The sequence below is a fragment of the Penicillium expansum genome (genome assembly GCF_000769745.1).
Source record: "Penicillium expansum strain MD-8 chromosome Unknown contig224, whole genome shotgun sequence".
Lineage (NCBI taxonomy): Eukaryota > Fungi > Ascomycota > Eurotiomycetes > Eurotiales > Aspergillaceae > Penicillium > Penicillium expansum.
This window is the reverse complement of record NW_015971275.1, coordinates 740,288-763,367: the sequence shown is the minus strand read 5'-3', so window position 1 is coordinate 763,367 and position 23,080 is coordinate 740,288. Positions and strand designations below refer to the sequence as shown.

Sequence of the window (23,080 nt, the reverse complement as noted above, 5' to 3'; positions counted from 1 at the left end):
GTAGGGACAAGTCTATTTTTGACCTTTCTAGTCTGACGGTCTCCCTTTTTTTTTGACCCTTTCCCACCCCCCTTCTCTCTTCTTTTTCTCTTTGACCCTTGATTCAAAACATTCGCAATATTCTCTGAGTAAAAGAAAAATTTATTCACTTCCCCTGGCCCCGGTGGCTTCGATAATCATTCATAAATGCGCCCTGCTTGAACCGATACCCCTCTCTCAGCTTTGAAACATATCCCTTTTTGAGTTTTTGACCTTTGCGACAACATGGCCTACCACGGCTCTGGCTCGCACTCACCGAGCTATGATGATGCTCATCATCTACAGGATGTGCCAGCTTCGCAGGTATGTGTGCGTGGAGAGGCGGTGAACTAGTCGGTAGAGCTGACCTCGGTGTTTTTTTTTCTCTCTTGCGCAGTATCGCGAGGATGAGGATGCAGCCCGTGGATTATTGTCCCAACAGCAGGGTCCTTTTGCGACTCCATTTGACGACCCCCACTCGCACAGTGTTTCTCCCCAACGTCCGACTTCCGGGTACAGCTTGACGGAGACCTATGCAGCGGACACCGCCCCTTCCTACCATGACCCATACAATACCACCACCGCCTACTCTGGCCAGGAGGAAACTACCGCGGCAGCCTTTGGAGTCCCCGGTCGAGTTGCGTCCCCCTATGCCCGCAGCGAGACCTCATCCACCGAGGCTTGGCGCCAGCGACAGGCCCCCGGGGGCGCCCCTGGCGGTGCTGGCGGCTTGCGCAGATACGCCACTAGGAAAGTCAAGCTAGTGCAGGGTTCCGTCCTGAGTGTCGACTACCCCGTGCCCAGTGCTATTCAGAATGCGATTCAAGCCAAATACCGCAATGACGTGGAAGGCGGAAGCGAGGAGTTCACCCACATGCGATGTACGTGTGGAACAGACTAGGAACATGTGGCTCTAAGCGAAAAACTAATGAGTCTTCACTCTTCATAGACACCGCAGCCACTTGCGACCCGAACGAATTTACCCTCCACAATGGTTACAACCTTCGCCCCGCAATGTACAACCGTCATACGGAGCTGCTCATCGCGATTACCTACTACAATGAGGATAAGAATCTTACGGCCCGTACCTTGCACGGTGTGATGCAGAACATTCGCGACATTGTCAACCTGAAGAAATCCGAGTTCTGGAACAAGGGTGGACCTGCATGGCAGAAGATTGTCGTGGCGCTGGTGTTTGACGGTATTGACCCTTGCGACAAGGATACCCTTGACGTTCTTGCAACCGTCGGTATCTACCAGGATGGTGTCATGAAGCGTGATGTTGACGGAAAGGAGACTTTGGCGCATATTGTAAGTGGGATGGCCCGGATTGGGCTCTAAATGAAATAGCGCTGACAGGACATCTAGTTCGAGTATACGACTCAGCTTTCAGTCACGCCAAGTCAGCAGCTTATTCGGCCCACGGACGATGGCCCGAGCACTCTACCACCGGTGCAAATGATGTTCTGTTTGAAGCAAAAGAACAGTAAGAAGATCAATTCGCATCGTTGGCTCTTTAACGCTTTCGGCCGCATTTTGAACCCCGAGATCTGTATCCTTCTGGATGCCGGTACGAAACCTGGACCTAAGTCTTTGCTATACCTCTGGGAGGCATTCTATAACGATAAGGATCTCGGTGGTGCCTGTGGTGAAATCCACGCCATGTTGGGTAAGGGATGGCGGAACTTGATCAACCCTCTCGTGGCTGCCCAGAACTTCGAGTACAAGATTAGTAATATCTTGGATAAACCCTTGGAGAGTTCGTTCGGTTACGTTAGTGTCTTGCCCGGTGCATTCTCGGCCTATCGATTCCGTGCAATCATGGGTCGCCCTCTTGAACAATATTTCCACGGTGATCACACGCTATCTAAGCAGCTTGGAAAGAAGGGTATTGAGGGTATGAACATTTTCAAGAAGAACATGTTCTTGGCCGAGGATCGAATTCTGTGTTTCGAGTTGGTTGCCAAGGCAGGCTCTAAGTGGCACTTGTCTTATGTCAAAGCCTCCAAGGGTGAGACTGACGTGCCCGAAGGTGCCGCCGAGTTTATCTCCCAGCGTCGCCGTTGGCTCAACGGTTCTTTTGCAGCAGGAATTTACTCCCTAATGCACTTTGGCCGCATGTACAAGAGTGGTCACAACATTATTCGCATGTTCTTCCTCCACATTCAAATGTTGTATAACATTTTCAACACTTTGCTCACCTGGTTCTCTCTGGCTTCATACTGGCTGACTACCACTGTCATCATTGACCTTGTCGGTACTCCGAGCTCCAGCAACGGAAACACCGCTTTCCCCTTCGGCAAGACGGCCACGCCCATTATCAACACAATTGTGAAGTACGGATACCTAGCTTTCCTTTTGCTGCAGTTCATTCTCGCTCTCGGTAACAGACCCAAGGGCTCCAAGTTCTCATACCTTGCCTCGTTTGTGGTCTTTGGTATCATTCAGGTTTACATTGTGGTCGATTCGATCTACCTAGTCGTTCGCGCGTTCACCGGTGGCGCGCCTATGGACTTTGTTACCGACGAAGGTGTGAAAGGGTTCATTGACTCTTTCTTCGGGTCGACGGGCGCTGGTATCATTATCATTGCCTTGGCTGCCACATTCGGTCTTTACTTTGTTGCCTCTTTCATGTACGCCGACCCATGGCACATGTTCACCTCCTTCCCTGCGTATATGGTTATCCAGTCGTCCTATATCAACATTCTGAACGTCTATGCCTTCAGCAACTGGCATGACGTCTCCTGGGGTACGAAGGGTTCCGACAAGGCCGATGCGTTGCCGTCAGCCACAACTACAAAAGACGAGGGTAGCAAGGAAACAGTGATAGAAGAAATCGACAAGCCCCAAGCGGATATCGACAGCCAGTTCGAGGCAACCGTGAAGCGTGCGCTCACTCCATTCGTTGCCCCCGTGGAACACGATGAAAAGACCCTCGAGGACTCCTACAAGAGTTTCCGTACCCGGCTCGTCACCTTTTGGATCTTCAGTAATGCAATTTTGGCAGTTTGCATCACCAGCGAGGCCGTTGATAAGTTTGGCTTTAGCGTAAGTTTTCACCCTCTTTTGACCTTGTTATTAGACCATTGACTAATGTGATCATAGAATACCGCAACCACCCGTACAGCCCATTTCTTCCAGGCCCTCTTATGGTCTAACGCTGCTGTGGCATTGTTCCGTTTCATTGGATGCTGTTGGTTCCTGGGTCGCACTGGTATCAAGTGCTGCTTTGCACGCCGGTAGTTCGATTCCAGCAAGCACGAAATGTGTGACCTTTTTCATGACCCCCCAGACACCATTTCCTCTTCTCTTCTTTTTCTTCCCCATACCGTGATCTGTATTCTACCTAAAGATGCCCACTTCTGTTCTCTTTTTGATTTTGCAATGCTAGCCAGTATGTATTCGCGCGGTTCTACCCTTGACGGTTACTGTGATGTTTTTCTTGTCGGACCAGCCATGCACCGGGATCGCATTCGGAGCGCTATGATGAATGTACTTCATATTCAATTTATATTTTTTTTCCCCTTCGAGATTTTAATAATATGTAAAAATATAGAGACTGTGCATAGTACGGAATTCCCGAGGTCAAATACGTCAACTGGTGGAAGGCGGAGAGGCGATAAAGGGCGATTGCTGATCTGAGACCCCCGCAAGCCCAGGGCTATCCTTTCACTCTTACCGTTGTCACTAGTTCGTCTCGCCTTTTACAGCTTTGCATCTCCTTTCTGTCTCTCTCCTCTTCTCTGATATCTACAGAGTGGTAACCTCGCCTTAAACCTCCTACTTCGCTCTCCTGAAAACCCGTCTGTTCCACCAGGTGGGGTGGTGACTTCCGGGCAAAATGTTGAAAATTTGGTCGATGGTAGGGCTCTATTTGGCTCTTAGAGGAATGCAGAACTGTGACTAATAGTCTGCACAGAAACAAAAGCAGCAGGAGGCTGAGAATGCCGAGGGTACTGCAGGCAAGAAGAAGAAGAAGGTTACCGCGGCGCAATTACGCGTGCAGCGAGGTGAGTGACTCTCCCGCGGTGGACATGGGATCATTGTGATATGGATCTCTAACCTCTTATCTCTTTAGATCTTCAAGAACTCACCCTCGGCAGCACGATGAAAATGTCTTTCCCGAACCCTGACGATATCCTTAACTTCACCTTGACCATCGAACCAGATGAGGGCATGTACAAGGGTGGTGTCTTCAACTTTAGCTTCGCCGTCAACCAGAACTTCCCCCATGATCCCCCCAAGGTCAAATGCACGCAGAAGATCTACCACCCCAATATCGACTTGGAGGGCAACGTCTGCTTGAACATTCTACGAGAGGACTGGAAGCCCGTGTTGAATCTGAATGCTGTCATTGTGGGCATGCAGGTTCGTTGATTCCTTTCCTTTGACTGGTCATTACTTCCGCTGACTGATAATTCCACCACAGTTCCTTTTCCTCGAGCCAAACGCCTCCGATCCTCTCAACAAGGAAGCCGCGGAAGATCTTCGCGTCACTCGTGACACCTTCAAGAAGAACGTACGCAACTCCATGGCCGGCGGGTCCGTCCGAGGCATATCATTTGAACGAGTTCTACGGTGAATGCTAGCTAGGGCTTCACACTTGCAGTTTTTCCATCGGTTCCCATATCTAGCCTTCGCCCATACCCCATAGCGATGAGCAGATACGGGATGATGATCTATGGTTTTACATGGCGGAGACATGGTCCAGCTCCCATTAGGGGTGCACTAGTGTTTCCACGTACATATATCCGGCGTCATTAGCGTTTGAACACAATAGATCCAATTCGCTCATTTGGCTGGCCAGGCGTAGTGGTCAAGTATATCGATATGCGCGTTCGGGCGATACTACGTAGAACTGCCTGCGAGAAAATGTAAAGTCCAAAATCAAAATGGTTGGTTGTCCACTGGCGTATATGTACAATCGATATCAAATCCAACCACCCACTCGTACACACCCGTCGATCCAACCAAGCCCGATGGGGATGTCAAGACATATGCCTCCATCACTGGGTGATTTTCTAGATAACGCTTTGACAAAGAAAAGAACTGGCGCCGAACGGGCGAGAAGGAGACAATCGAGAGAAGGTGATCAGGGTTGATCGATTTAACCCCGCTGGGCAGCACGCTCAGCCTCGAGGCGGGCGTAGTAGGTATCGCGCTCACGCACGCGGGGAAGGTGGTATCCTGTGAAAGAAACACATGGTTAGATTTCAAGCCATCAATCGGGTGGGGGTTGGCGCAGCCGGGGATAATCTACTTACCGTACCACCAGAGGTAGCCGAAGGTAGTACCGAAGCCTAGTGGATGAGATACCCTGATCAGCAACTATTTTCACTTGTTGATCTCATCCTAGCCATCTTCTTGGTGCTTGTATTTCATGTGGTCGCTCCCGAGAGATCGCGATATTCAATTTGTCGTTTGATCATGCCACTCGATCCGGATCACAACTTACCGAAAGCGGTGCTCAGGTCCAGGACAAGACCACGGCGGAGCATCTGTAGACAAGCATAGCATGTCAGTAAATCATTGCGAACATCTCAATTGACCTGATCAACCCGCTCGGGTTAACCCGGCCTTCAACGGAAGGGGCACGTACGCCGGTGATGGGGGGAATAGCGGCGGGCATTGTGACGAATAAGTTGCGTCAATCGATGCTTGAGCAAAAGCAATATGGGTTGCGGACAGCTTGAAACCTGCCTCGGACGTTGGTGGGGAGAGGAGAGGGGGGGTGAGGAGGAAGGCTGATTTGTGAGGTGAAGTTGAAGCTTCGGAGCGGACTAAGCGAGCCGCCGGATTGGTCGGTCTTGCTATGAGAGGAGAGCGAACTATGGCATGTTCACCATTCCCTTAGTATTATTTTAGGGGCAGCGAAATACGATATCGGATTTACTCTCTTGTAACTTTCTATATACTGAATCGTTTACCCTAATGAAATGAGTATTTCGCCCTCCAAAACTACCTAGCAAGGGTCACAGCAACTAAAGGAAGCCCTCGAAATGGAGGATGTGTGAGATAAACAAAGCTTAATCTAGTGGCATTATTTTCTTGTCTACATATTGAATGTCCTCTTTCTACTTAAGGTCCTCAAAAAAGCCATTCACATTGCTTCCTCATATGAGTCCCTGAAGGTCTATGACAGCTGCTCATCCATCTACTCACCGCCTTTAGCACGTGACCCAACTCGATAACATTGCCTGGTCAGGACGACCACTTCTTGATCAGACCAATATAATGGCCATGGCGACATCGAGCGCCCATATCAAACGACCTTCTCCATCCATCGACCAGAACAATCCAAAGCGTATCAAGCGCTACTATCATCACCACCATCGTTTACAGGAGCCCGTGGTTCTCCCATCCACCTCCGAGCCAGTCGTGCAAGATGATACCCACCTCGACCAATTGATGAATCGTGCAATCGGCCAGACTTTGAAGGACTCAGGGTTTGAGTTGGCCGATCCAGCTGCACTTTCCAGTCTCTGCAGTGCTACTGAGGAGTGTACGTGATTTGACATTGCATCCATTTTGAAGCTTGAATTGACGGGTTGCGCCTGAAATCTCCAGACATGCTACGACTCTCCACATTCGTCCGCCAGTCCATGCTATCTGCGCGACGTGTCCAACCAATACCGCAAGATTTTGACCACGCTCTGAAGCGTTTCCGCCTCAATCCCGATGATCTTCTCCCTCATCTCAAAGCAGCGCCCTCAGACAAACCCACGCCAACATTATTACCATCTCCCCCACCAGAGAATGAGATATCAAAATCTCTCCCCTTTCTCACGGCTCTGAGCAGCGAAGACGACCGTGCAAATCGTCCTTACATCCCAAAACATTTCCCGAGCTTCCCTAGCAAACATACCTATTCTGCCACCGCGGTTTTCATTGGACGAGACAACGACCCGCGCAAGATTAGGGAACGCGCCGCAGAGGATGGACGGCATGGCGAGGAAGCTTTGCGCAAACTAGCGAGCGCCGCTTTCCGCGACAATCAGACGGGCTCGACTAGCCGCGATAAGAAACTTTGGGGTCGGAGAATGGACAGCATGGAAAGCATGTTCGAAAAGACAATCAAGGGACTATCCAAAAAGCATAGCAAGGACTCATTCACCAGCTCAGCTATGGATATTGATTCGGGACACCCGGCAGATGCCGACACCAAATCTCGGCTCAAGCTTTCGTGGAATATGGAGTTGGGCCCCATTGTCAACTGTGAGCGAGATCTCTGGCGCCGGACGAGCTCGAATGCACGGCGAGGAGAGGAGAAGACTCCAAAGCCTCCAGCAAGTGTCGACCCAGCGGATGTCATGATTGACATGTAAATTACAAAGGCATAAGGTCTACCGGCGTTCTTTTCTTTTCTTTTCTTTTCTTTCTTCCACGATTATGGGCTGGCGCTTGTGTTTTAGTTCAGGAGCATGATCTGAGGAGATACCCCATCGCAGTCACAAGCATTATTTAGAATGCAACTTTTATCCTTGAAACCTGCAAGTAATTGTAATTTCATATAGCCAGACTCCGCCCAATGCGCATTCGTAATCCAAAGTAGTCCCCCTCATTGTTTCGTAGTAGCTGTTTGCTTTTGTTTCGCTTCCTCTGCCAGTCTAATTGGCTCCCATGCTGTTGTTTCAACCATTAATCCACCAGCACAGCTACGAGATCAGCTTGCCATTTGACTCGAACTCGATGCTCAAGACTTACCGTCGGAACAACCGCACCACAGGCTCGCACACCACAACCCCTGGTTCGGGAACCCCATTTTGTGGTGGATTGCAAGAGAATTGTGTCATTTCGAGTAATGGACACTCCTTGAGGTTGACTTGTTCGCCTTTGCGGCGTTTCTCTTGGAAGTTGCGGCGGACGGTGTTGACATGATCGGGGAGGGATTCAGCGGAGAATATGGGGACGAGAGGAGCCATTGTAATTTGCGATTGTAATTTTCAATGGTGAATATGAGATAATTGAACTAGACTCGGATTTGGGGAGGTTTTGTTGAAGGGAAAGGATTCGAAGTGAATTTGAAGGGAAAGGTTGGAAGTTCGGAAGCTCCGTCAGCCCGCGCTATTCGGGTTTCCGCTCGCATCACTTCTACACTTCTACCACTTTGCTCGCATCGAGTTACTGGACTTTATACGTGCTTCAAACATAGTGAGGCCAGATCCATGACGCAGACCATTGTTTACCCATGGCAGCCAATCTCGGGGAGAGATCGCTAGCCGATGTACACCAAGAGGGACTAGATGAGGTATTGCAGCTTTCCTATCCATTTGAATGCACGGAATTGACCAGTTTTAGATACTCTCTGGATTGGCCCATTTATATCCTGGTCACTCAAGCTATGACACACATTCATTAGGTGTGCCCGTTCTGGACACTTTGCTTGAAGTCTTTGCGCCGAAAGCACTTCCTGTGTCAGGTGCTGTGATCGATGGGCAACCTCAATCTATAAGTGCGCAGACTATTGACGATGAAAACATTCTGCTGCATAGTGAGCTCTCGGCTAGTCCGGATGAAATCCACGCTGCGCAAGACATTGACCCACCTGCCAATGTGTTGTTCTCAGACCCAGATGGTAGCAAGAAACAGCAGGTTCCTATCGTGGAGATTTCAAGCAGCCTGTCGGCTTCGGGGAAGTCACAACTACTGTACTATCTTACGGCTCTCGCTATCTTGCCACGACAATATGGGGAGATCTCAGTCGGTGGTCAAGAGGCAGCTGTGGTATTCATAGATGCCGACGACCGATTTGATGTCGAAAGACTAAGAACTGTGGCTCGAGGTATCGTACTACAGCAGCGAGGACTATCTGAATCGAATCTTGGGGCTCAAGCTCAACCGGCAAGCACGGCGGATCATCATCTTGAATCAATGCTCGTGTCTTCGCTACAGCATGTCCACGTCTTTCGTCCGCAATCTTCATCCGCTCTTTTGGCCACGATCCACACGCTAGACTCGTACCTTTTCGATCTCTCGCGACATCGTTCCGCATCACGTCCCTTACAAATGATCGCCATTGACAGTGCCACCGCCTTCTTCTTGCAGGACCGGCTGCGTGACGAAGTCGCTCGGACCGAAGAAATTGGGCGTCCTCAGGCAGAAATAGATTCTGAGCGCGAGCAAAAAAAGAGTTTCCATTTGTCTGACCTCTATACCGAGCTGGTGAGGCAGTTGAAGGGTGTACAGAGTCAGTTTCAGTGCGCCATTGTGTATACCGCAACGGTCTCAGGAAGTCGGGCTTCTGGCCCTGGTCACTACGATCAGTCCCAGGCTCGTGTTCCATCGCTGAGACCTATTCTCCCTGCGCCCTGGGGCACTTTTCCAACATTGCGTCTAATTGTGCACCGATCTTCTGTTCGCCCATTTCCACCGAGTATGGCCGCCCATGTAGCTGTGAAAGACGCCCCTTCACGGCAGAGCGTGGTTCAACAAGGGAAGATATCGGCATGGGTCAATCCGTGGGGACGTGATGAATGGCCTCGTCGCATAGTGGAAGCAATCGAGGCGAACAATGGTGGGAGCTTTTCATTTTACGTGCGAGACTCTGGCGTTGAGATGACAGATCCTGATCATTGATTGAATGATTCTATTCGTGTATATTCATCTATGACAATGTTTCCTATTCGATCTCGTAGGTTCATGTAAACAGCTTGGCGATTGCCTCGACGGTTGTGTTGCCGCCGCTGAACACGACGCCAACATCCCATCCATCCTTGCCACCCTCTTGTTCGACTCGTCGTCTGAAGTTCTCATCGAAGAGACACACAGCTAGTCCAACCACTGCACTCGGCTCAACAACAACCTTCATGCGCTCTATAACCAACCGCATGGCTGACTTGATCTGCTCTTCGGTGACTGCGAACACGCCTTCCACCTTCTTCTGATTGGAGATGACCTCCCAGTTGAGTAATCCCACGGGAGTGCGTAGCCCGTCTGCGATAGTGAGGGTGCCGACGGCTTCCACTCGCTTTCCGGCCTGCAACCCGCGTCGACAATCATCTGCACCTTCAAAGCTGGGCTCTGCACCGAACACGCGTGTCTGCTTATCCGAGAACCACGTCGCCACGCCGGAGTTGAGGCCACCTCCACCAATAGGAGTGATAACCGCATTCAGGGTTCGGGAGCCAGCTTGTTCGGCATGCTGAGCCTCCAGCTCCAATCCCGTTGTACCCTGCCCACAAATGACATTGAAGTCATCATATGGTGGCACGAGAATGGCATTTGTCTTGGCCTGAATCTCTGCCACCACAGCTTCACGTTCCACACTTGTCGAGCCACTGAAGATGACCTCCGCCCCATGGGACTGCGTACCCGCAATCTTCGATGGCGTGCTGATGCGGGGCATCACAATATAGGCGGGAATTCCCAGCGTCGAGGCAGCGAGGGCGAGGGCTTGTGCATGGTTTCCTAAAAATAGGAGAGGATTTAGCATGTATAATTTTGACTTGTTGCAGCAGAAGACCAGAAAATACCAGAGCTATGTGTAATCACCCCGCGCTGTTTGACTTCGTCCCCGCGCTCCTCCAACAGTCGCAGCAATGCATGGAATGCACCTCGTGCTTTGAAGGCACCGATTCTCTGAAAGTTCTCGCATTTGAAGAAGAATCGAAATTGTGGGTGAGCTGGAGTTTGTCCTTCGAACGGTGTTCCGACCAAGGCTTCGGTGGATTGCGGTGTTGACGCGATGGTATCGAGCGTTTTGCATGTCAACAGCGGCGTACGGTGCACATGGGGCTGGATGAGACCGTATGCCGCTTGAATTGCGGCCGGGGTGAGCGATTGAGCTGCAATAGCAGGCGAAGTCATTTTGATTTAGTTGAAGAAGGGAAAAGAGACGGAAAGTACAAGTATGACTCTTATTTTTACCCCGGATTCTTCTCCGAGCTTCGGCGCGCTACAGCTGCAGGTACAAGCTACGGAATGGAGATGGAAAAAAGATAAAAATAAAGTAACTGGGGAATGGCCGGTAAAGCCTCAAAATAATATTTTCGACCTGAAACCCAAAAAGAACAGTTCATAGTACATCATCATTTTTTTGAACCCCCACGGGTATCAAGGTATTATTTATTTCTGGTTCTCGGGGCGGAGAGAGCGGACGGCCTTTCCGGCGCGCCAGATCTCGAGATCGCGGATCTCCTGCATCTCCTTCTCGTACTTCTCGCGGTAGTCGGGCTGCGAGTTGTAGTCGAGGGAGCGCTGGGTCTCAGTGCCGTTGTAGACGCTGTCGTAGAGGTCGTTGAAGACGGGCTTCAGGGTGTCCTTGAAGCGGCTGGACCAGTCAATGGCACCGCGACGGGCAGTGGTGGAGCAAGCAGCGTACATCCAGTCCATACCCATACCACCGATCAGGGGGTACAGGGACTGGGTGGCCTCCTCAACGGTCTCGTTGAAGGCCTCGGAGGGGCTGTGACCACGCTCACGGAGAACCTCGTACTGGGCGAGGAACATACCGTGGATACCGCCCATGAGGCAGCCACGCTCACCGTAGAGGTCAGAGTAGACCTCCTTTTCAAAGGTGGTCTCGTAAAGGTAACCGGAACCGACGGCGACACCCATGGCGATGGCGCGCTCCTTGGCCTGACCGGTGACGTCCTGGAAGACGGCAATGGAGGAGTTGATACCACGGCCCTCACGGAAGAGAGTGCGGACGGTACGGCCGGAACCCTTGGGGGCAACGAGGATGACATCAATGTCCTTGGGGACATCGACCTTGGTGAGGTCCTTGAAGACGGGGGAGAAACCGTGGGAGAAGTAGAGAGTCTTGCCCTTGGTGAGGAGGGGCTTGATTGTGGGCCAGGTCTCGGACTGGGCGGCATCGGAGAGCAGGTTCATGACAATGGTACCCTTCTCAATGGCGGTGTTGACATCGAACAGGTTCTTGCCGGGGACCCAGCCGTCCTGGATGGCCTCCTTCCATGAGGCACCATCCTTGCGGACACCGACGATGACGTTGAGACCCTGGTCACGGAGGTTCAGACCCTGACCGTGACCCTGGGAGCCGTAACCAATGAGAGCAAGGGTATCATCCTTGAAGTACTCCTGGAGCTTCTCACGGGGCCAATCGGCACGCTCGTAGACATCCTCCTTGACACCGGCGAAGTCAATGGTCTTGATACCACGGACGGGGGTGACGACCGAGGAAACACGGGGGAGAGCGGCAGCGGCAGCGATGGCAGGGCGAGGGAGAGCTGCGGTGATGACCGAGCGAGGAGCGGCCACGCGGGCGAGGCGGAGGGCACGGGGAAGACCACGAGAAGCCATTGTGAAGATGTGGAAAGAGAGGAGAGTGGAGAGTGAAGGAAAAGAAGAAGACGAACCGGGGAAGCTTGGGAATTTAAATAATGGGCAAATATGGCTGGGCGATTCGAGTCACCGTAGCAATTTTCGGAGAGCAGACCTTGCTCCCCGGAGACCCACACCGACACCGGCCACTGTATTGATTGGAGGGGGATAATATATTATGTCATGAATTGCGTCTCCCAGTGCGACAAGCATACTTGGGTACGGAGACGGAGGTGCTCCGTAGATTACGGCTCATATTATTTTATGACTCTATCTCATGGATGTTTTCCCCGGAGTAGGAGCCATCTCCGGGATATCAGGAGGGTCCAGACTTATTTATTTTTTATATACACTTGGCACGTGATGATCATTCGTACCTGCCTCGACTTTTTTCTTAGACTCGTTCCTTCCCAAAAGTACTATTTCTGCCTCAGGCCTCCTCCATTATGTCCCTCCGCCACCCCCGCGTCTTATGCCCATGTCTTTGTAGGGTTGGTCATGCCATGTCTATAGGATGAGTGTCTTCTCATTCGGTGATCTGCCCACCATCCAGACCCGGAAGGCCTTGTTAATACTGGACTTTCAAAATGACTTCGTCCGTCCGTCCGGGGCTTTGCATATCCCCAATACACAAGATATCCTCGACACCCTCCCACAGCTGGCATCTGCATTCCGTCATGTTGGCGATGTAATTTGGGTGCGTTCACAATATGAATCACCGCAGACCATCGTCGACTGGAACTTTGGTAATCGCATTGTCTTGGACAAAGAGCCACCGCGCGCCAAGGAGATACCCACCTCGGATATAATTGAAGTTGGGTCGGACCATGATGAACCAGAACCTGTCGACCCTGAAGCCTTTCTCTCCGCCGACTCTTCGCTATGCTGTGACCCGCATACCCCCGGATATCAGTTCCCCGCGCCGATTCTAGCCGCCATCAACGCCCAGCATGATACCGTAGTGGATAAGACAGGATACTCTGCCCTGGAGTCCCCTGGCCTTGTGCTGTCCTTCAGGACACGCTTTGTGACCGAGTTGTACCTTTGTGGCTCGTTGTCTAATGTCTCTGTGTTTGCGACCGCTTTGGATGCTGTCCGCAATGGGTTTTCAGTAACTCTCGTGGAGGATTGCTTGGGGTTCCGCGATTTCCAGCGGCATCAAGAAGCAATGCGACGTATGGCGGATATCCTGGGAGCGACTGGTATCACTGCTCGAGAGCTCATTCAGGAGCTAGATTGGGATGAGACTGAGGCAATTGCTCGTCAAGGCGCACAGCAGCCTAAGAGGTCAGCAGCTACGGCTGGCCTCGAGAGTGTCATGGATGGTCTAGAATTTTGGAATACCGCGGATACTTCTCCCACAGATGACTCGCGTGAGCCAGAAGACCCGAAACTTTCGGAACACGCTAGTCTTTCTCGCGCACAGCGCACCACTGCTGCGCAGGTGCGGGGTCCAGTGGAAGACCAAAAGAAGGTGCGCGTGCGCGTCCGTCGTCCAAAGCGCCGAGAAACCCCAAAAGAACCTTCAATTGGATCTTGCAACGACCTTGACGGGGAAACAACACCTGTACAAGTCATGGAAATACCAAACACATCCCAAATAAACATTGGGGAGGGCGACTCGCGCCTCGTGAACAATATCAACTTAGCCCCAAACTCCTTTGAGCGTATACATGCGGAGGTAGATTGGCAGAAGATGTATCATCTGTCGGGACAGGTTCCCCGCTTGGTTGCAGTCCAGGGTCTACCTCGACCCGATGGAGCCATACCCATATATCGTCACCCGGCAGACGAGTCTCCACCCTTGAAGCCATTCACCTCGGCGGTTGATGAAGTGCGCATGGCGGTTGAACACATATTAGGCCACCCCTTGAACCATGTGCTTATTCAACTTTATCGTGATGGCCAGGATCGCATATCAGAGCACTCAGATAAGACGTTGGATATTGTGCGAGGGTCTTTCATTTGTAACGTCAGTCTAGGCGCCGAGCGCGTGATGGTTCTCCGTACCAAGGCTTCGGCATCTGAGCCCGAGGGGGGCACTGAACCATGTCGAACAACCCAGCGCGTGCCTCTACCACACAAGTCACTTTTTGTACTCGGCCCACAGACGAACATGCGATGGCTTCATGGCATCCGGGCCGACAAGCGGCCAAATGCGACCAAATCTACCGAGGAGCAAGCCTACGGCGGGCAGCGCATTTCCCTGACTTTCCGTCATATTGGTACCTTCATCGACCCTGTGGCCAACAAAATATGGGGACAAGGGGCTGTCAGTAAGACATTGGACCAGGCTCGCACCGTGACCCATGGGGATCCAGCTGAAACAGCACGTCTCATTGGTGCTTTTGGCCAGGAAAATCGTGCCACCGAATTCAATTGGGATGCCGTGTATGGTGGGGGCTTTGACGTGGTCAACTTTGTGACTACGTCAACAGGGCAGCTAGTACTTGGCTGTGATCTTGTGGCCAATTTGCGTGTGCGTCTCTGCCTAGGGGAAAGCGGCGTCCGATATCGATTGATCACCAACCATGAACAACCGGGAGCTGGAAACAGTCACTCAATGACACTGCCTATATATGAAACGCCTGATGGAACAACAATCGCGGGTGACTCCGTTATACTAGCGCACATGGCGAACCGGTCTGCTGAGGTCTCACGGCCAGGTATAGAGTCGTTATGCGGCGGCAATTTCTTGTCAACGATTGACCAGTTTCTGGCACACTGGCGTCAGCACTGTGCCACCAAATCAGCCAGTGTGTTTGAATACGGGATTGAGGATTGGGAGCGTACTCTGCATGGCCAGCATTACCTAGGAGGCTCCGTGTTCACCGTTGACGATTGCTCTCTATGGCCAGTCCTACGGGAGATTGTACAGAGTCAAGGTACATTTGATTCTCGGTTCGTGAGCGTGAATCAATATTATCACCGAGTCGAGAACCGGGGTATCGTTCGGTCTATTCTGGAGGAATGAAGTGTGACTGACTGTGATTTTATTTCCACAAGAAAGCTCTTTCAACGACAGCTTTTGTATTTCATCGTTTCTATCTTAGCTATGGACATATTACGAAACCTTACGAATTTACCTGGCCATGAGCCAGACTGGTTGAAGCCCAGTTCACAATTCCCTTTGGATATAGTTGTTCAGCTGACTACCCAATCCTTTGTTATCTTGCGCTACAGGCAGCACAGTTATATACATAATAATCTCAGATTGTATAGGTCCCGTACTTGCTACTCTGCTGTTCATTTAGAGACATGAACCAGGGAAAGAGGTGGTGCTCAGAGAACTCTTCAGCGCAACATTCCCACAAACCACAGCCTTCAAAAAGGCCTGAGCCACTGCCGATGCACCGGCAGCACTGGTGTGGGTGTGATCCGAGGGGAAGTATGCATCGACAGCAGTCAGACCAAGTGTCTTGAATCGATCTGCCACATAAGCGCCATGGTCAACGTAGGGTACGCCAGCCGCTGCAGCTGCCAGCTGCGCATAGCCCACAAACCGCGACGGGCTATAGGTAAAAGTACCAGTTTCCCAGGGGTTGTTGGGTGTTTGACTCGAGATGATCACATTCGCGCCCTTGGCCTTGAACACCTTGGTGGCATTCTCTATGTATGCCGGGAAGGTCAACACTGTCTCGGCGACCCCGTTGTAGGTTGTGCTACAGGTCTCGCTGCCTGTGCCGGAACAATCGGAACGCCCATTGTCGGTAGGAGTCAAAGAGCCACCGTCGTTGTGCCCGAACTCGATAACCACCCAATCTCCAGACTGAACCACTGCTGCAATGGCATCGAACCGGCCCTCGCGTGTGTATGACCGTGCGCTACGGCCGGCGACAGCTTGGTTGGAGACGGTGAGTGAGGTATAGGGCGTAACATATTCCCCCCAACCTGGGAGTATTAGCATGATGCTATCCTAGAGGCCTAAAGAGAAGAGACATACCAGCAGTGCTACCTCCAGTTCCACCCTTTGCCATAGTCGAGTCACCAGCAAGGTAGATAGTTGCACCCAGCGTACTGGGGATGAGCGCGGAGAGAAGAATAGCAGATTTCATGGTGGCAAGAATATAGAACAAGATTTCAGTGGGAAAGTCTAAGTGAATGTTTCTGTTTCTCTATGAAATGGGTAGGTTCTTCGAGCTTTTATATCTTTTCTGGCCATGTTATGCAGTAGCTTGGATACGTGGGAAAAGCCGACACTTCCAGTGGGGTATAGACGGTGTAGCTGTCGAGTTTCATGGCGTTCCGGAGAAAAGCCGTATGAAACATGCAGAGGGAGGGAATGCGGGGACCCGTTGATCGTCGTCGCTTCTGATTCATGGAAACTCGTCAGAATAAAAAGGTCTGAGTACACGGAGTTGAAACAATGTAAGACTTGTGGGTAAAAGGCCGGGAATTTATCCGAAAACAGTTCATATGTACGGATATAATCCGTATATAGCTGAGCACGGTCAGGTGCAACGATGGTGACATTCCTTGGCAAATACACAGGGGTTTCTGGTAAAAATACGACGATGAATATTAGCAGACTAGATATTTTGACCATATATACAAGTGGGAAATAGTGGATTCGTCATCACTACAACTTCTCGAATGTTGGAGTACGCTTTTGCAACCCAGACAGCAGAGCTGCCGAGACATCCTGCGTCTGCAAAGCAGCGCTATTCCATACGCTCGTATATCGCAGTCCATCTTGCACAGAGTGGTCGCGCGAGAAGTTCAAGATCTCCTTGGTGCCCTGCACAGCCACGGGGCTCTTGCTGGCTATCAGGTCGGCGAGCTTAAATGCGGCCGCAATGGTGGCGTCGCGGTTATCGTATACTGCATTAACGAATCCCACACGCAGCGCCTCCTCGGCGCCGAACTCGCGCGCTGTCAGAGCGACCTCCTTTACCCAGCCGTAATTTCCGACCACCTTGGGGAGTCGGCTGAGGGTACCGATGTCTGCTGCGATTCCGATATCGACTTCCTTGACCCCGAACCGGGTATCCCTGGCACAGAGACGAATATCCGTCGCCGTTGACAGGTCAATGCCGAGTCCCAATGAGAATCCATGAAGGGCAACTATAACGGGCTTTTCACAACGCTCTACCGCGGTGATGCAGTCCTGGAAGGCGGTGATATGGCGACGCAAAACGGCTGCCTTTCGAGCTGGGTCGGTCTTGGTGTCTGACGACAGAAGACCTTCCGAGGCTGCTTTGACATCTAGCCCGGTGGTGAATGCCTTCTCTCCAGCGCCGCTGAGGACGATTGCGCGAACGCGAGGATCCAAGGAAAGCTTGTTGAAGATCTGGGCCATATTTTCCCACATACTGAATTTAATTTATTAGATGATATGGTCAGAAGTTTGGGGGAGTTAGCGCTCACACTTCGATGAAGGCATTCAACCTTTCCGGACGATTGATTTCCACATGGGCCACATATTGATGATCGGTGGGAAGTCGGACGGTAAAATATTCGAAAGAGTAGTTGTCAGCCATATTTTGAGAAGGATGAATGTTTCCGGCGAGAGAGAAAGAGAGAGAGGTGGGAGTATAAAAGAGTTGTTGTTATACAGCGGGGGACCTCGGCACTTGGAAAGAACGTGAGCAACAACCGAATGTCAACTCTTGAATGCCTTGGAATGCTTTAAGACACCTTGAATGATATAAGACCTTGTTTATTATTTACTTGTTATTCCAAGGCTTGCTTGATTTTCTGAAAATTATAAGACTCGATATTATATTTTGCGTATCAACTTAAGATTTGCACGTGCCGAGGCCTCCGATCATGAATATACGAAGAAAAATTAAGAAAATAATATGGCATACATGAAAAAAAAGTTACGCGAGAGTAAAAAGTTCAAGTTTCATGCAATACTACTGCCAAAGAATATTTCGTGGCTCCAGTGTAGGAAGTGAGCTGTTCACTCAATGGTGATCTTCTTGGAAGTAGCGGCAGTGGTCTTGGGTACCTTGATGGACAGGATACCATGCTTCAGACTGGCCTTGACATTGTGCTGGTCGACAGGGGTCGGGAAGGAGAAGACACGCTGGAACTCGCCGACTGAGCGCTCGCTGGCCCAGAACCGGTGGGTGGACTTGGTTTCGTCGGTTTCCTTGCCTTCCTTGGCCTCAGCTGATGGATCGGATTTGTGGTACTCGCGTTCAGTGCGACCCTTGACAACCAGAGTCTGGGGATCGGAGAACTCGATATCGATGTCCTTCTGATCGATGCCAGGCAGTTCGCCGTCGAAATGGTATGCATCCTCACTCTCACGGATGTCAAAGCGAGGAGAGAACGAGCGAACCACGGACTGGTTGCGGGAAGAGCGGTGGTCATCGTAGTCGTCAAGAAGACGGAACAGAGGGGCGAAGTCGCCATGACCGGGGAAGCTGGCACGGAGAAGAGACATGCTGGAAGTTGGGTAACTTGAGAGAAGTGATTTTATACTGAAGCTGATATTTGCAGGCTGTGTGTGATGAGAAGATAGTTGGACACCCGGGGGGTCCACGAGGAACTTATATAGCCATAATGCACTGGAAACCTGAATGTGCCCTTACACAGAAAGATAACACAAAGAAGATAGTCGCTGCTTCGTGTAACTCGTCGTTGACATCTAGTCGATGGATGTCGTGACTGTTGTCTTATGCAATAAGGTGTAATTGAACGACTACAGTGTATACGACCGCAGGTTTGTAGCAGAATGAAAGTGTCATCAAATGTATCTTCCAAGGTTATTGAAGAGTGACATGCTACACTATATTGTTGTCCATGGTTATCCCTACCGGAGTAATAGTTTTCCCGGTGATTTTTGTTAATGTGCTTCACATATATTCGATCACGCCACACGCCTCTCATTCATTGGAAGGGTATTACTAGCCAGAACAGCCCGGAGTTGGGATATACAGCATTTTGAAGTATGACAAGCCTCGGGTGGCACGGTCTCAACCCTTCCTTCAGCTGCCTGAGAGCAGGCCCCCACACGATCATTCAGTGTTCTTCATGCAAAGTGGCCAGGTACTCATCGGTCAGAGGAAGGGCGAATGATTGAATGAGGCGATCAGATGCATTCAACCACTGAATACCGGTGAAATTGTGATGTGATCTTTGTAACAAGCGGTGGGAGATGGGCACATTCATGACAGTCTTCTGCGAGTGCGTTGTGGACTTAGATACGAGGACCGGTTGGCTTTCTGTCGTCTGTAGGCCTCGTTTTCGGTGCAAAATAGCTTGTTCTAACCCTATTCAGATTCAGATTCATCTAGCTGCATGATCTTTTCGTCAAGGTCCTGCCAAATCTGTGAGTAATGGCTCTTGAATAGCTCCTCAAGAGCTAGGGTGTAGTATATACCTGATCCAGGCGAACCTTGAGGTTCTGCAGCTGGCTCTCCTTGATGACCAGGTGGTTCTCATCATCCAAATCCTCCACTATGTAGTCATGTCGCTCTTCATCGTACTTGAGGATCATGGATTTGATTGAGGGATCGCATTCGATTAGCAAACCTGCCAAGGATATAAGATGTTAGCAATAGATCTAAGAGGCAAGAGAAGAAAAAAAGGGGGAGCGAACCTCGGACGGCGCGTGGCATCTTGGAGATGAGGTGTGGAGAGAAGAAGAGAGTTGCGGAGAGAATTGAGGTGGAGAAGTTGATTGGGGATATGCCAAGACATTTGGGCATTGACCCTTCCATATGCCATTGAACTTCTTCTTACATTTCTCTTTGTGACAGAATATCTATTCTTCTATAAGAATCAAACTTACAACCACTGAGAATCTCACTCTTTCTCAATACCCTACCTGAATATAGGGCGCTCAGGGAGGTCCCCTTGACCGAAATCGTCCTATTTAGACCGTTGGTCATAACATAAGAATCATAGTCTCCCGTGGGATTGGTATTCAAAGTAAAATGGAAGTTATTGACATGACCCGGTAGTCTCGTGTGACAAGATTGGAGATACCCTCGATGGACTGGGACACTGTTATTGCAGAAAGCCAGAGCAACGACTTGATCCTGCACATAGTAGATCAAGGTATGAGAAAGTGCTATGAAAACAAGAAAAATCTCGAGATGAAGGGGAAAATACGAGATTTGTACAGCACTGAGGTGTTTACAAGCTTTACCAAAAAGAAAACATACATATATGTAGGCATGTTCTTACCACGCACTGCCATGCAGGTGCCATATAACTCTCCCATACAACGTTGGTCTAAATTGTGCAGGGATATGCGATACTCTCATGCCAAGAGATATTATAGATATGTACCAAATCAGCTAAGAAAATTCTTCTGACCCTTCAATGCTTTCGCTAATATTTCCGGATACCATCGCTGTCCAACATCTTGGTGACTGGTCACTCGAGCAATGAAGGTGCCCTGGCCAATACTCCCTCGGAATATTTCGTTAAAAGTTGCTTCTGCATCCGATTTGACCTTGTCATTTTTCACCAAGTCACGGATATGAGCTGGGATCTTCAAAGATATCTTATCGGCAGAAAGGTCGAGACTCACTCCCTGGAAAACCGGGAAGGAAAATCTAGGTCCCAAAGAGCCCCCAGTGTTGTGGAAGTTCTCCGGCCGTAGACTTACACGGTGAGTGGTTGCGGTGCAGATTCCCCCAGTCAGCGCCTCCAAGGACCGACCAATGTTAATGACCAATGTTCCCGGGAGTGGCGGAGCAGAAATCCATGTGCCGGATTTATTTTGTACCTCGAGGCCATGGTGAGGTGTACCCTGTAAAAGGAACGTGAGGAATCCGGAATCCTTATGAGGACCAACACCTTGAAATCCAGACTCCTCATTGCTAGCTTCAGGTGGGGGAGGGTATTTGATCAACTTCAATTTATGTTGCTGCGGGTTGTCAAAGACCTGATCGAATGCAGTTGAGGGGAGGTCCAATGCCTCTGCAATCAACCCTGGGAACGACTCTGCCAGGTTGCTCACTTCCGACAGATATGTGTCGAATGATTCACGAAATCCGGGGATCGCTGCTTCATCTGGCCACTGACATTATAAGCATTGACTGATACAAAAGCCCAAATATCAGATCTTACCTGGTTAGGACCAACCACATTCCTATACAAAGGCTCGTCTGAACCAGGTGCGGGGAGTTCGGTTGCGAACTGAAAAGGGGCGTTAGGAAATACTTCAATAAATGACAGAGCCCCAGAGCTTACATCGAACTGTTCACGATAGTCAGGCTTTAACGCCGTAATTTCTGCACCAAGCCTTGAGTAGCCCAAGAAATGCGGACTATTGACCATTTCGATCTCAAGCTTTTTCTCTAGTGGTAGTTCGAAAAGACCTAGGGCCTTTTCTATGAACTGTTCTTGGGTTTGGGCTGAAATAGGAGCATTTCGAAGATAGAAAAACCCAACATTCACAAGGGCTTCGCGAAGGCTTGCTAGAAAGGCGGGTTTAGATGAGGATAGTGCCTGGGAGAAATCCAGAACAGGGATCGAAGTGAAAGATGAACCCGACTTGCAAGATCAGCGTAATTCCAAGGAGTGGTGGGATGTAACAGATATCATACCATTTTGAAATAAAAACAGTTGGAAATGAAGTGCAGTGAGTTCGGAGTTGAATCCGAAAATAAAACAATTCCAAAGTCTTTCTTGATTGGACTGTGATGGCGAATGCGACAGTCGTTCTGATCGAATAGAACCCCGCTCTTCGGAGTACAACATACAGTCGAAAAGGACACCTTTTAGACGTAAAAGAATATGTATCTATATGTACTTTATAGTTAAGAATCGCGAATTTTTCATATATTCCATTTCTAGTTAGAGTATGCAAAAAGTCTCCTGGCTCCATGGGATCATAGAATATATCGGAACCCAACAGCCCAGGCTTCTTACATCTTTGAGTTTAGGTGAAGTATTAACCCCCGAGGGCTCAGCATTATCCAGCGTTTTGTTAATGTGATAATGCACGAGACAAATGATTAGGGCTGCCAACGTCACTAGGAATCCGATCGCAGCGACCGCGCTTCCTCCTGGAACGTATTAAGATCCTGAAGACGATGGCAACATGTAAATGCCATATATCGAAACGGTATTTTCGATCATATTTGCAATGGCGATTGCAGCAGACCGTTGCCAATGGCCAGGGAAAGGAATTGGCGACCCAGGCGATGATAGTTTGATATGCAGACTTGTGTCACTAGAGAGTAGACCTCCGCAAAGTCCAAGGGCATCTTATAATCGCTATATTCTAACCTTCTACTATTCATATGGAGTTTAAAGTTTAGATAGAAATTGACCAGTAGAGGTCGAGATACCGCGAAAAAAAAATAATATTAATATTTCAATACTAGATATATATTTAGGATTCAGACGGGAGTACTACTACTTTCTAAGTAAACCTCTGTAATTTATAAATTATCTAAATTACGCGATTTCTTGCGTTTTTAAACGTGATATATAAATCCAACTAACAAGTGACTTCGAATCTATTAAAATATTAAAATATTACCATTAAGACGATTCATCTTGCTGCCGGGTAGTAGGGCCAAAGGCCTAGTACCCTTGCTTGTTGAAAACGATTTAAATGAAGTGCCTAGAGATAAAATCGACGAGCAAAGGGATAATAACCTATTGAGAAAAGAAAACCATTGGTTACACTCAGCTAGCTGTTAAGAGAGAGAAGGAAGATTAACCAAGTAGGGACTAATTAGGGACTTAGCCCTATCCACCAGAGGCAAATTCTTGCTAGAATCACGAGGGTTCCCAGGGGATCCTAGACTATATAAAAAACCCGTATGCATACCTATTAGAGACATTTATTATATGTAGTATTAAA

The 23,080-nt window shown here is 49.8% G+C and overlaps 10 protein-coding genes across 10 annotated transcripts; 3 read left to right on the top strand and 7 right to left on the bottom strand.

Annotated features, from left to right (window-relative positions):
- Positions 1-264: 264 nt before the first annotated feature.
- On the top strand, positions 265-4,652 carry PEX2_069020 (Chitin synthase N-terminal; the record flags this gene model as incomplete). Its single annotated transcript, XM_016744173.1, has 8 exons — positions 265-342; positions 416-899; positions 968-1,329; positions 1,387-3,066; positions 3,938-4,028; positions 4,097-4,386; positions 4,448-4,560; positions 4,628-4,652. The coding sequence occupies 8 exons, from the start codon at positions 265-267 to the stop codon at positions 4,650-4,652; spliced, it is 3,123 nt and encodes a 1,040-aa protein (XP_016599886.1).
- Positions 4,653-5,125: 473 nt separating this feature from the next.
- Positions 5,126-5,516, bottom strand: PEX2_069010 (cytochrome c oxidase subunit VIIa; the record flags this gene model as incomplete). The annotated part of the gene is made up of 3 exons (XM_016744172.1): positions 5,126-5,205; positions 5,283-5,318; positions 5,474-5,516. The coding sequence occupies 3 exons, from the start codon at positions 5,514-5,516 to the stop codon at positions 5,126-5,128; spliced, it is 159 nt and encodes a 52-aa protein (XP_016599885.1).
- A 736-nt stretch (positions 5,517-6,252) lies between these two features.
- PEX2_069000 (Bromodomain transcription factor) lies at positions 6,253-9,594 on the top strand (the record flags this gene model as incomplete). Its single annotated transcript, XM_016744171.1, has 4 exons — positions 6,253-6,520; positions 6,586-7,339; positions 7,674-7,765; positions 8,378-9,594. The coding sequence occupies 4 exons, from the start codon at positions 6,253-6,255 to the stop codon at positions 9,592-9,594; spliced, it is 2,331 nt and encodes a 776-aa protein (XP_016599884.1).
- Positions 9,595-9,655: 61 nt separating this feature from the next.
- Positions 9,656-10,824, bottom strand: PEX2_068990 (threonine/serine dehydratase; the record flags this gene model as incomplete). Its single annotated transcript, XM_016744170.1, has 2 exons — positions 9,656-10,425; positions 10,491-10,824. The coding sequence occupies 2 exons, from the start codon at positions 10,822-10,824 to the stop codon at positions 9,656-9,658; spliced, it is 1,104 nt and encodes a 367-aa protein (XP_016599883.1).
- Positions 10,825-11,082: 258 nt separating this feature from the next.
- On the bottom strand, positions 11,083-12,279 carry PEX2_068980 (Ketol-acid reductoisomerase; the record flags this gene model as incomplete). The annotated part of the gene is made up of 1 exon (XM_016744169.1): positions 11,083-12,279. One exon carries the CDS (start codon positions 12,277-12,279, stop codon positions 11,083-11,085), a length of 1,197 nt encoding a protein of 398 aa, XP_016599882.1.
- A 535-nt stretch (positions 12,280-12,814) lies between these two features.
- Positions 12,815-15,274, top strand: PEX2_068970 (isochorismatase family protein family; the record flags this gene model as incomplete). Its single annotated transcript, XM_016744168.1, has 1 exon — positions 12,815-15,274. One exon carries the CDS (start codon positions 12,815-12,817, stop codon positions 15,272-15,274), a length of 2,460 nt encoding a protein of 819 aa, XP_016599881.1.
- Positions 15,275-15,550: 276 nt separating this feature from the next.
- On the bottom strand, positions 15,551-16,355 carry PEX2_068960 (rhamnogalacturonan acetylesterase RgaE; the record flags this gene model as incomplete). Its single annotated transcript, XM_016744167.1, has 2 exons — positions 15,551-16,191; positions 16,244-16,355. 2 exons carry the CDS (start codon positions 16,353-16,355, stop codon positions 15,551-15,553), a joined length of 753 nt encoding a protein of 250 aa, XP_016599880.1.
- A 524-nt stretch (positions 16,356-16,879) lies between these two features.
- PEX2_068950 (enoyl-CoA hydratase/isomerase family protein) lies at positions 16,880-17,780 on the bottom strand (the record flags this gene model as incomplete). Its single annotated transcript, XM_016744166.1, has 2 exons — positions 16,880-17,612; positions 17,668-17,780. 2 exons carry the CDS (start codon positions 17,778-17,780, stop codon positions 16,880-16,882), a joined length of 846 nt encoding a protein of 281 aa, XP_016599879.1.
- A 425-nt stretch (positions 17,781-18,205) lies between these two features.
- On the bottom strand, positions 18,206-18,694 carry PEX2_068940 (Hsp20/alpha crystallin family protein; the record flags this gene model as incomplete). The annotated part of the gene is made up of 1 exon (XM_016744165.1): positions 18,206-18,694. One exon carries the CDS (start codon positions 18,692-18,694, stop codon positions 18,206-18,208), a length of 489 nt encoding a protein of 162 aa, XP_016599878.1.
- A 1,857-nt stretch (positions 18,695-20,551) lies between these two features.
- PEX2_068930 (isopenicillin N synthase family dioxygenase) lies at positions 20,552-21,815 on the bottom strand (the record flags this gene model as incomplete). The annotated part of the gene is made up of 4 exons (XM_016744164.1): positions 20,552-21,283; positions 21,334-21,402; positions 21,457-21,759; positions 21,813-21,815. The coding sequence occupies 4 exons, from the start codon at positions 21,813-21,815 to the stop codon at positions 20,552-20,554; spliced, it is 1,107 nt and encodes a 368-aa protein (XP_016599877.1).
- Positions 21,816-23,080: the final 1,265 nt, after the last annotated feature.